This window comes from Asterias amurensis, chromosome 4 (assembly GCF_032118995.1).
Source record: "Asterias amurensis chromosome 4, ASM3211899v1".
NCBI classification, from domain to species: domain Eukaryota; kingdom Metazoa; phylum Echinodermata; class Asteroidea; order Forcipulatida; family Asteriidae; genus Asterias; species Asterias amurensis.
Genome location: NC_092651.1, coordinates 12,606,633 through 12,618,000, shown reverse-complemented (window position 1 = coordinate 12,618,000; position 11,368 = coordinate 12,606,633). Strand labels below are relative to the sequence as shown.

The 11,368-nt window shown below is 37.7% G+C and overlaps 1 protein-coding gene across 1 annotated transcript in view; it reads left to right on the top strand.

The window, feature by feature from the left end:
- The first annotated feature begins 69 nt into the window (after nt 1-69).
- Nucleotides 70-11,368, top strand: part of LOC139936748 (uncharacterized) — a 30,570-nt gene continuing 19,271 nt past the window's right edge. Inside the window, exons 1-9 of the mRNA XM_071931654.1 lie at nt 70-400; nt 2,865-3,086; nt 4,798-5,154; nt 5,313-5,720; nt 6,822-6,938; nt 7,475-7,603; nt 8,746-8,871; nt 9,277-9,390; nt 10,679-10,810. Of these exons, the coding sequence (XP_071787755.1) occupies nt 85-400; nt 2,865-3,086; nt 4,798-5,154; nt 5,313-5,720; nt 6,822-6,938; nt 7,475-7,603; nt 8,746-8,871; nt 9,277-9,390; nt 10,679-10,810 (1,921 nt within the window). The 5' untranslated portion in view covers nt 70-84. The remainder of the gene's footprint in view (nt 401-2,864; nt 3,087-4,797; nt 5,155-5,312; nt 5,721-6,821; nt 6,939-7,474; nt 7,604-8,745; nt 8,872-9,276; nt 9,391-10,678; nt 10,811-11,368) is intronic.

The window sequence follows — 11,368 nt, the reverse complement described above, 5'->3', positions numbered from 1 at the left end:
TTTTATGCCACCCTTGATGCAGAGACTGCTCTATTAACACGGCTCCTATGTGACAGCGTGTATATCATCAGTGAGAGCCAAACAATGTACGCAAGCCCATCCGGTTCCGGTTTTGTGTTTGTGGTAGCGAGTTCCGGGTACAGTCCTCTACTTCTTGGTATAGATTCAACTGCTCGTTTCACACCAGCATTGAGTTTCTCCTTGCAACGTGAGCCCACAATTCAACTCTGGATTTTGCGATTTTCTTCATCAATTTGTGAAATCTCATCGGTGAAGACTAGACTTGTCAGAGAGAGAGAGAGAGAGAGAGAGTTTTACGTCAGCATGACGTTGTGGGTGAATCTGGTGGTTGTGGCGGCTGTGTGTTTGCTCGGAGGACCAGTGTTAGTCTACACAGACGGTATGTATACCATGTACATGTAGTCACTATTCAGTACTAGGAAAATTGGTTGCACGTTAAAAAGTTTGTGATAACCTTCAAAATTACATCGCACATTTGTTTTGATCGTGTGGACGAAAGTGCTCTTTTTGAAGGTGATGATCAAACACGAACAAGTCTTACACAGTCTGTTGTGGAATGACAATACACACTAATTACAATCAACAATGTTGCCACAATGTAGACAGAAGTATTGTATAGTACTGACGTTAGTTTGAGGATTTCTTCAATTTATATCTCTGGTCAAGCATTCATGTTCAATGTCGAGTCTTTGTGGACCATGTACAAACAGCAACTACAACGAAGTTTGGTTCACGTCACATGGTTTAGCTTACAAACACTGGGATGCTGGGGTCAGGAGGTTGTCCTACTAAAAATACCTAACCGTTTGATTTATTCATAAAAGGCATGTTTTTAAGATGGTTTTAAACCATGTGCATTTCCCCAGTTACTAGCACATGATTGGTACTGATTTAAAAAATACCTAAAACCATGCATACTCCTTAGGAGTATGCAGCACCGATAGTCAAACGGACCCACGTGATTTGTCTTGATTATAATCAGAAAAAGGCAAGGAGATTTGTAATAGTTATTCAAGAAACTCACTCCCTATACTGCACACAATTATATTGTATATATTGTATCGTTGCGGTACCCGCTGCTATAAAACATAGGATTCAAACTTGATCTAGCTACCGGGCAATCTCGGTGGTCTAGTTAGTAAGGCTATGCTCTAGAATTGCAAGGGTCGTGGGTTCAAATCCCACCCGAGTAAAATGACTGTGAATTTGTTTTCACATGACTCGGGTAGGTACTGAGTATACAATGCTAACAAACATCGGTGTATGGGTTAAAAAAAATGAATATTCTTTATCCCTGATGCAAATTTATATATATTATGCACACACACAGTTCATAAAAGCTTCCTGGTTTAAAAGCTTCCTAATATATAACTATCTAAATCATTGTAAACTTTCATATCCTAAGATACTAAGTAATACTGTAAACTACTGAAAAATAATTTGAATATAATTATAAAACTTTGTTAAATGTGTAAGTAAAGTGTACATGTAGAGCAGTAATGAAATAAATGTGTGCAAATATAAATATAAAGACACTTCGTGGTATTAAAGAGAAGGTATACGTTTTGTAAAAAGGAAGGCAATAACAACTTTTGGCCTACAGCAGGGTTTGATGGTATAAAGCATTTTGAGAAACATTTCACTTCGAAATAATGTGGTTATGTAAAATAGATAACTAGAACGGTAATGCTCATCAGAAGATGTTTTCCTATTTAGGGGGGGGGGGGGGGGCGGGCTATTTAGGGATTATTCTTCCTGCGTGGACATTGTTTGCTCCGGATTTTCGGTGATTTCTCCAAAGAGAGAATTGTTATTTTATTTTTTATTGTGTACATCTACATTTATATAGAATTCAAACAATCGAAGTGTTAAACAAAAACAGAAGTTTACTTCACCTTTAATATGCAGGGTCCATAAAGCGGGCCACTGCCTCCCTTAAACAGTTTCAAGTTTGATGAAGCTTATAGAAATTGTTTTGTAATAACGAACAATAATAATACATTGTACTTATATGGCGCTTATGTAGTACCCCAAAGCCAATTGAGCACGATACAAATTGTACTACTTATAATACTTATTAAAAAAAGTTTAAACATTAAAAAATGTAATTAATTAAAAGTGAAGCGTAATCAGCCAAGTATTAAACCCCGGAGGCAAACAAAATTAAGTATATGTTAAAATGCAAAAAGAAAACAAGTCACACACGAAAGCCAAAACAAAGTACAATGGGATAAGTTTTTAAAAACAAGTAGTAGGCCATACTGCAGGTACATAATAACTTTACAACTGTTTAAAGACATTGGACACTATTGGTAATTGTCAAAGACCGGTCTTCTCACTTGGTGTATCTCAACATATGCATAAAATAGCAAACCTGTGAAAATTTGAGCTCAATTGGTCATCGAAGTTGCGAGATAATATTGAAAGAAAAAAACACCCTTATCGCACGAAATTGTGTGCTTTTAGATGCTTGATTTCGAGACCTCAAATTCTAAATCTGAGGTCTCGATATAAAATTTGTGGCAAATTACTTCTTTCTTGAAAACTATGTCACTTCAGAGGGAGCCGTTTCTCACAATATGTTTTATACCATCAACCTCTCCCCATTACTCGTTACCAAGAAAGGTTTTATGCTAATAATTATTTTGAGTAATTACCAATAGTGTCCACTGCCTTGAAGAAATATTAACAACCAAATACCAAAACACGTTCTGGGCCAAAACGAAAGATATAAGCACTATGTTTTTCTGAGATCAGAACTATTGGGTGGAACAAGTTTGATCAGTATGCCAGAATCATCTTCAAGTGGCTAACCATGCTCACTGTATTCAATTATTATAAAGATAACGACTCACACGAAGTTCAGCCGGACTCCCAGCCCCTTGCTACTGTTGTAAACCCCTGCCCTAGCCCGCCTAAGCTTGAGAACGGTGCCTCCACCCTCGACGAGATTCTGGGCAATATCTTCTACCGCTGTAACCCTGGGTACGCATTGTATGGACCCAATGGAAACACACTACGATGCCTGGACGGACAGTGGGTTGGATCTGTTCCAGTGTGCTCAGGTAAGAAAAGCATTGCTTTTTAGCCAGGAACTGTTTTCATTTTAAACACGCCATAGGCCTACAACCGACCATTCATAGAGTATAATAATCATGTATAAGAGAAAACTATGAAATAGTATAAATAATTGTCATGGATTGTATTCATCATTATTTGTTTTGATTACGGAGATCGAAGTAAAAGGCTCTTCAATGTGATTTAAAGAGGGACTCCGAGGTCAAATACAGTTTTTTGATTCACTCATTTTTCAATAAATAAAGTTCTGATGAAAATGGAAAAATCATAAACGGTCTCTTACCTTTACGTTGACAATGGTTTAATGGAATAAATGGTTAAATGGCAATTTTTGTCAAAGTGCAAAACCGTTCGATGACGTCACATTTCAAATGGTACATTTTTATATGAAAGAACTTTCAGTTCGTTCCTAAATGTTGATGTTATTCAACCAGAAAGGCATTGAATTTCACCGTTTGACTGGCAACTTTTCCTCTTTGGAATGTACATAATTATTGTTGTGTTGCCCGATGACGTCACGTTTCAATTTCGCTCTGAACAGGTATCAAATAAAATGACGTCACATTTCAAGTGTATGGTCTGTATATCTTGGAGGCATGCCGCACTTTGAAATGTCCGACCTATTGCTGTCAGATAAAGTCATGTTTTAATTTCGGCTCTAAAAGAGTATCAAATAAAATGGCGTCACGTTTGCAATGGTCTCCATCTTAGAAAAACAGCAATGACATCGTGAAAACGGTGGTTTCGTCATTGAGAGTCGGAGCATTGTCGTTCACTGTAACACGAATGACAGTACGGCCAGAAAAGACATTGGGTTGGGGTTAGTAGGATTTGAAACTTTGCGTGGTGGAAATAAGATATAGAAGAGTTTGCGGTAACACCATGTAATAACAATCTCTAAATGAGTTGGGGTGGTTCTGAAAAGAACCGTTGGATTAACTCGACGTTTCGATCAGTATGCTCTGATCGTCTTCTGGAGAATGTTGGGGTTATCGCTGTGTGCTCAGGAGTGGATGAGTTTACTTGTTGTTTCACATCCTGTATAGGTTCAATGAACACATAGTGAAAGTAAGACAATGTGAAGTTTTTTTTACAAAATCATTGGACATGATATTGTAAAAAAGAAAAGAAAGAAAACAAAGAAGTTTTTAAACATGTGAGGAGAACCAAAAATCAATATACAAATAAATAAATAACAAACTCACTCGATTCTTCCTGTATTTATTTCAGACGGATTGTTTTCTCCGTAAGCGTCACCGTATAACTAACAATAGATATGTAATTTAAATTATAATCTATGGTCACTGAACAAGCGGACCCTACATCTAAATTCGAGTTTTCCAGTTTGTTGTTTTGAAAAAATACACATTAGAACAGGCATACAACTTCACAGTCACATTAAATTCAATTCAATTCAAAGCTTCGTATTTATTTCCATACTTCAAGAAAACAGTACAAAGCCATAACAATAGTTTATAAAGAAGTAACCAACAAACAACAAGGCAGAGAGAGATTAATATGTAAATAAAGTATGGCAGCATCATCTAGAAGCCGAGGCTTGTAGAGAGATGCCTAAGGACATACAAATATAACAATCACACTTATATCAAACTAATGCGTCAGCTATGATGAGTCAATCTGAAAAGGCCTCTCAACACCTTAATAAAAAAAAACGTTTTACTTTGTGTATACAACCAGCTAAAGGTTGTGCAGAAAAATCGGTGGTAGAGTTTTCCAGCATGACTCGTCGAAACAGAGGTACCGTCTGGAAGGTCGACTGCTGGGCTGGGTATGAGCTCGAGGGACCCGCGTTCATTTACTGTGATGGAACCCGCTGGAGGAATGAACCCCGGTGCGTCCTACAGAAATCGCCACATAACTCTGCTCCTAGTTGCCCGGATCCTCCAAGAATTCTCAATGCAATAATGACGATAACGCAAGGTGGACGAGGTGTTTCATATTCGTGTGCCTCTGGCTTCACCCAAAAGCTTGGGTCCAAGACTTTACAATGCAACTCTGATGGCCAATGGAATGGCATAGCAGCTGTTTGCGCTCGTAAGTTTTGTTTGTATCTGTTAATATAAATTCTTATCAAATGAGACAAATTTAAAAGTCCTTTATTGATCAACATCATTTTACCAAATCTTGTTGAAATCCAGTTCCAATTCGTTACATTTATGTTACTGTTTATTCTCTGTATTGTTTGGAACCAGGTGCTGGCTGCCGAATTCCCAGAGTAAACGCCGTCTCTAATGGTGTGATTGTCGTTAAACAGTCGATGGTGTTGAAGATGACGTGTCATCCTGGGTACGACTTGTCAGGTTCTGCAGCTCTGTTTTGCGATGGACAGAGATGGAACGGGAGTCTGCCGACTTGCCGGCCACAGCAGACACAGCAACGGGACGATGGCTATCCCTCCAGAGTTGAAGATGGTACTCGCTGCGGAAGGATTCCATCCGTTCCAAACTCTAGCCCACAGTATGGAGTAGAGCGTGATGTTCTAGGGAGGTCCTTTTACACTGTGAGGTACATCTGTGACTCTGGGCACACCATAAAACCCGCCAACTACGCCGTGTACTGCTCAGCAGGAAACGTCGTCGGGACCCTTCCTCATTGTTACGGTAACTGTACAGATTACGAAACGTTGTTTATGGAATAAGACTAGGTCCTATAAAGGCAGTGGATACTATTGGTAATTACTCAAAATAATTATTATCATAAAACCTTACTTGATAACGAGTAATAGGGAGAGTGGGGTAGTATAAAACAATGTGAGAAACGGCTCCATCTGAAGTGGAGTAGTTTTCGAGAAAGAAGTAATTTTTCACGAATTTGATTTCGAGACCTCAAGTTTAGAATTTGAGGTCCTGAAATCAAGCATCTGAAAGCACACAACTTCATGTGACAAGGGTGTTTTTTCTTTCATAGTTATCTCGCAACTCCGACGACCAATCGAGCTCAAATTTTCACAGGTTTGTTATTTTATGCATATTATGTTGAGATACAGCAAGTGAGAAGACTGGTCTTTGACAATTCTCAATAGTATGGTCGTGGTCGTGGCCGTGGCCATTCATTGACACATTTCTGTTAAAAACAAACTTTTAACAGTTGAGAGCAAATTAATTTGAAAGTCTGTCCTCAGCTCGCTGATTCTTGTTGAATTTTGTTCAATGTTGAGCGCTTAACTTTAGTTATTGCTGTCATTATTGTAAGTGACCTTTTGACAACAAGACTTACTAAAAAAAAACAATACTTCCACTCGTCAATTTGATGATATTAAAGGAATACGTTGCCTTGGATCGAGTTTGTCTTTGAAAAGCGTTTTTATCCGATTGTTATAAAATGCATATGGGTAGAAAGATGTTTAAAAATGATCCACACAAACATGCCTCGAAATTGCACCGTTTTCCTTTTACCACGTCGACTAACACGGTCGGCCATTTATGGGAGTCAAATTTTTGACTCCCATAAATGGCAGACCATGTTAGTTCGCACAGTAAAAGGAAAACCACGCAATTTCGAGGCAAATTTGTGTGGGTCATTGTATTCTACTTTTAAAACATCTTTCCAACCATATTTATTTTTTTTAAAACAGTTATAAACGCTTTTTGTAGACCAACTCGTCCGATCCAAGGCAACGTGTTCCTTTAACATATATTGCTTCGAAGAGGATCAGAAGTATTGCTACTAAACATTAATTTCATACAAACGTAATATTTCAGCTCAGTGTGGATATGAAAATGGAGGTTGCCAACACGTGTGTACAAATACCGACAAGGGTGCTGTTTGCTCGTGCAGAGATGGCTTCAAGTTGGCAGATAATGAGAAAAGATGCACAGGTATTATACAATAATAATATCAATAATCTGCTAATTGTTTGCACTTGTGAGATATAATCTCCATAAATCAAATGTTTCCATTGTTTGCACTCATGAGATGTTATATTATCATAAATCAAGTGTTTCCATTGTTTGCACTCATGAGATGTTATATTATCATATATCAAGTGTTTCCATTGTTTGCACTCATGAGATGTTATATTATCATAAATCAAGTGTTTCCATTGTTTGCACTCATGAGATGTTTGATTATCATAAATCAAGTGTTTCCATTGTTTGCACTCATGAGATGTTATATTATCATAAATCAAGTGTTTCCATTGTTTGCACTCATGAGATGTTATATTATCATAAATCAAGTGTTTCCATTGTTTGCACTCATGAGATGTTATATTATCATAAATCAAGTGTTTCCATTGTTTGCACTCATGAGATGTTATATTATCATAAATCAAGTGTTTCCATTATTTGTCTTGAACCCAAAGAGAGTTTGAGTTTTATTATTGATCTTTTGTATAATAATGTGTCAACAACAGACATTGATGAATGTGCCAGCAATAGAGGGCGTGGTGCATGTGCGTTTCGATGTGTCAATCACGTAGGGGGATTTCAATGCTACTGTAACCATGGATATACATTAGCGACTGATGGAACTTCTTGCACAGGTAAGTTATCACTTCACAACGACCACCTGTATGTCAGTGTTTCTAGTGTACGCCCGTCCTCATGCAGTTTTGTCTAATATAGGTCGGTAAAAATGCAAAGATGTCCTAGACTTCCTTTACGCACGTTTTTCCCTTTTTAGCGATTGAGTACGCTTTCTGTCTAAATTTGAAATGCCAGGTCACTTATCTCGTTCAAAACACTCCTTAAAACTCGTTTATTCCAGCATTTCAGCCATAATAGCCAACTTCAGGTCTCTCGCGTATTTTAACACAGTTAATTATTTTGAACCACTTTGGTCCCACTTATATACCTTACCTTGACGTGTGAATAAAACAAAATCGTGCACTTTAACGGGTTCCAGTGTTGGAATTCGCGCGGGACCTTCACAGTCTATACTACTGTGTTACCCATTTGTCATCCACGTGTTTGCAGCATTTAATACCATTACACTATGTTGTTTATGCTGTCGTTTAAAGGCACTGGACACTATGGGTATTTAAACAATTGTTAGCATAAAAACTTACTTGGTAATGGGTAATGGAGAGCTGTTGTAATGGAGAGCATTGTGAGAAACGGCTTCCTCTGAAGTAACATAGTTTTTTTTAAAGAGGTAATTTCTCACTCAGGTAATAACAGACTTCAGCTGAAGTATTTTTGTATGCATCTGAAAGCACACAAAATTGTTCAACGAGGGTGTTTTTTCTTTTTTAATTTCTTGCAACTTCGATGACCAATTGAGCCGAAATTTCCACAGGTTTGTTATTTTATGCATATGTTGAGATAGTGAGAATACTGGTCTTTGTCAATTACTTTGACAATTACCAAACATGTTCATAGTAATGATAGATCAGAGGCTTCGATAGTTTGTTCTCTTTATTAAGAGTCAGCAGGAGACACATGTTTAACTTGTAGTGAGGTTCTTCGTGAATTACAGTTCTCTCAATTAGCTTATAACAAAGCTGATACTAAAATTCAATTCAACTAATATCTCAACACATGTTACGTCTTCGCCTCTTACAAATAATAAAAAGTCTCTCTTACAAAAAGAACAAACCACAAAAGCCTCTATCATTTTAACAAATTCAAGAACAAGAGCGGCTGACATATAACTAATTTTCTTTTGGTCATTCTTTCCATAAAGAAATTCCGAAATCTTGTAGCTGTGGGACACACGGACATTGCGTCGAAGCACGCGGTACAACTCCAGCGTTCTGCCGGTGTAATGACGGTTACCAACAAAGCACCGATCGTCTCAGTTGTGAGAGAGGTAAATTACTTATAACATTTAAATGTAACTCTCATTGTGCACTTTAGAAAATTTACTCAAATAATGAAAGAGACATCACTGGTTTTTCAAATCGTACAGTCAATCTTTGTCCCCTCAATAGGAACTGTTATGAATTTATAAATAAGATGGTCTAGTAGGTAAAACACTGCTCTAGAATTGCAAAGGTCATGGGTTCTAATCCCGACCGAGTAATATGCATAGTGATTTTTTCACAGAGCTCGGAAGAGTAGCCTATACATTGGCAACAAACATCAGTGTATTATGGGTAACACCAAAACAATAAGATGTTTGTGTGTTTTAGGAAATACTATGCAACGGTTTGAGTAATTGCTAAATGGGAATTTTGCGTCTCGTTTATTGTGTGTATTGTTGTCTCGTACCTAGTTTCCCAAACTCAATGTAGCTGTGGCACTGGATCTATATCATGTTGGGAAGGAAATGGAGAGAGAATCTGTACCTGCAGGACAGGCTATCAGCAAAGTGGTAATGGATGTGTTGGTAAGTTTAGAAGGGGAGTTCTAATACAAACTTAAAGGCACTGGACACTACTAGTAGTTACTCAAAACAGTTGTTAACCTACAAACTTGCTTGGTAATGAGCAGCGGAGAGCTGCTGATATACAAGTATTGAGTGGCTCAGAGTGGAATGGGAGGAATATTATCGCAAGGTAAAATTTGGACTTCGCCTCGTGAAAATGGAACAGTCAAAATTTTACCGAGCGATAATATTCCTTCCAATCCACGAATTAAAGCCACTCACTATTTGTTTTATATAACTGACATATAGATCCTTGTCATTTGATGTATTTTAAAAGTATAACATTATGAAATTATAACACAAATTACTGACAACCAAAAATCATATAGCGCCGCGTAGCGGCAACAATGCACAAATCAGATCACAACCTTTTGCACAGGTGCTCCTATGTTTTAGCAGCGGCGCAGCGGCGCTGTACTGCTCAAAAACATTGGGAACAAGGACGAACCTAACTGTTGAATGGGAAATGCTATTCCCCATGGGCGAAAAGGTCTTTTTGATCGCTGGTGCGGATGGGAGTAATAGTGAATGTCACGTGAAGTAAGTTCCACCTATCAAATGACAAGGATCTGTATGTCAGTTATAAAATATAAAACATTGTGAGAAACGGCTCCCTCTGATCTGAAGTAACGTAGTTTTTGAGAAAAAGGTAAACAGTATTGTCCAAGGCCCACACTTCGTGTATCACAACTTCTGTATAAAATAACAAACCTGTGAAAATTTAGGCTCAATCGGACGTTGGAGTCGGGAGAAAATAACGGGAAAACCCACCCTTGTATCTGCACGTGTTTACAATAAATCCGTAATTCTCGATATCGAGAATGATATTGTTTTACTGTTTTCTCAAAAAGTAAAGCATTTCATGGAATAATATTTCAAGAGAAGTCTTTCACCACTACCTTCTGTAAACCCTGTAAGTTATTTGTAAATCTGTGAACTTTTTTTTTTCTGTACCAAAAGGCTTTAAATAATTACTTCATCTTTTATAAGCCATTTGAACAGGGGGGGGGGTTCTTTCATTATTCTCTTGCAATTTCGATGACCAATTAAGCCAAAATTTTCACAGATTTACTATTTTATACACATGTTGGGATACACCAAGTGAGATTACTGGTCTTTGACAATTATTACCAATTATTATCCGTGGCTTTAAAAATTACTCGCCTACTTTATGTTTTGCTTGTTTGTTTTATCTCAATTTGTTTCATTACCATGACTGTTTTATTGTTTACGATCAATCTATTTGTAGATATTAACGAGTGTCAAGAAAACGGCGGTCTAGGGGACTGCCAGAAGGGTTGTGAGAACATTGCGGGTTCCTTCAGGTGCTACTGCCCAGGAAGATGGCAGTACCTGTCCGAAGACTTAAGGACTTGTCGAGGTGAGCTGAAATAGTTTATAATAAACCTTCATCTCACTGCTACTGAGTCATACTCCCTGTAAAACAAATATGCACTTGCAATCATGTACTTACATGTACTTACTTAAGTTGTTAGAAATGAATATGTTCAACCTTAATGACCCCATATCCATTTTCTTTCCAAATACCATCAATTTGGTTCTTAAACATGTTGGTTGAGGTTGCGTTCGGAAATAACTCTGATGGAGAAAAAGTTTATCCTGCAATTCAGCCCTTTCTTTAGTCCTGGTTTTGTAAAGCTTTGGGCTATGACCTTGCTACCATTGATTCACAGTTAAACAAGGGGACCAGACTAAAATTTCCTTCAAGCCTCGGTTTCATGTCGTTGTTATGGTGTGGGAAAGTTCGAGTAGGCTACTTTGCAACTTCCACAAACACTTCAAGCATTTGTTTACTAATTGATTGGATGAATATCAGTCACTATCCAACAGTTGATGAGGTCAGGCAGACTAAACCATGTTGCTTTCTTCAGAAGACGATCAGAGCACACTGATCGAAACGTCGAGTTGGTTCTTTTCA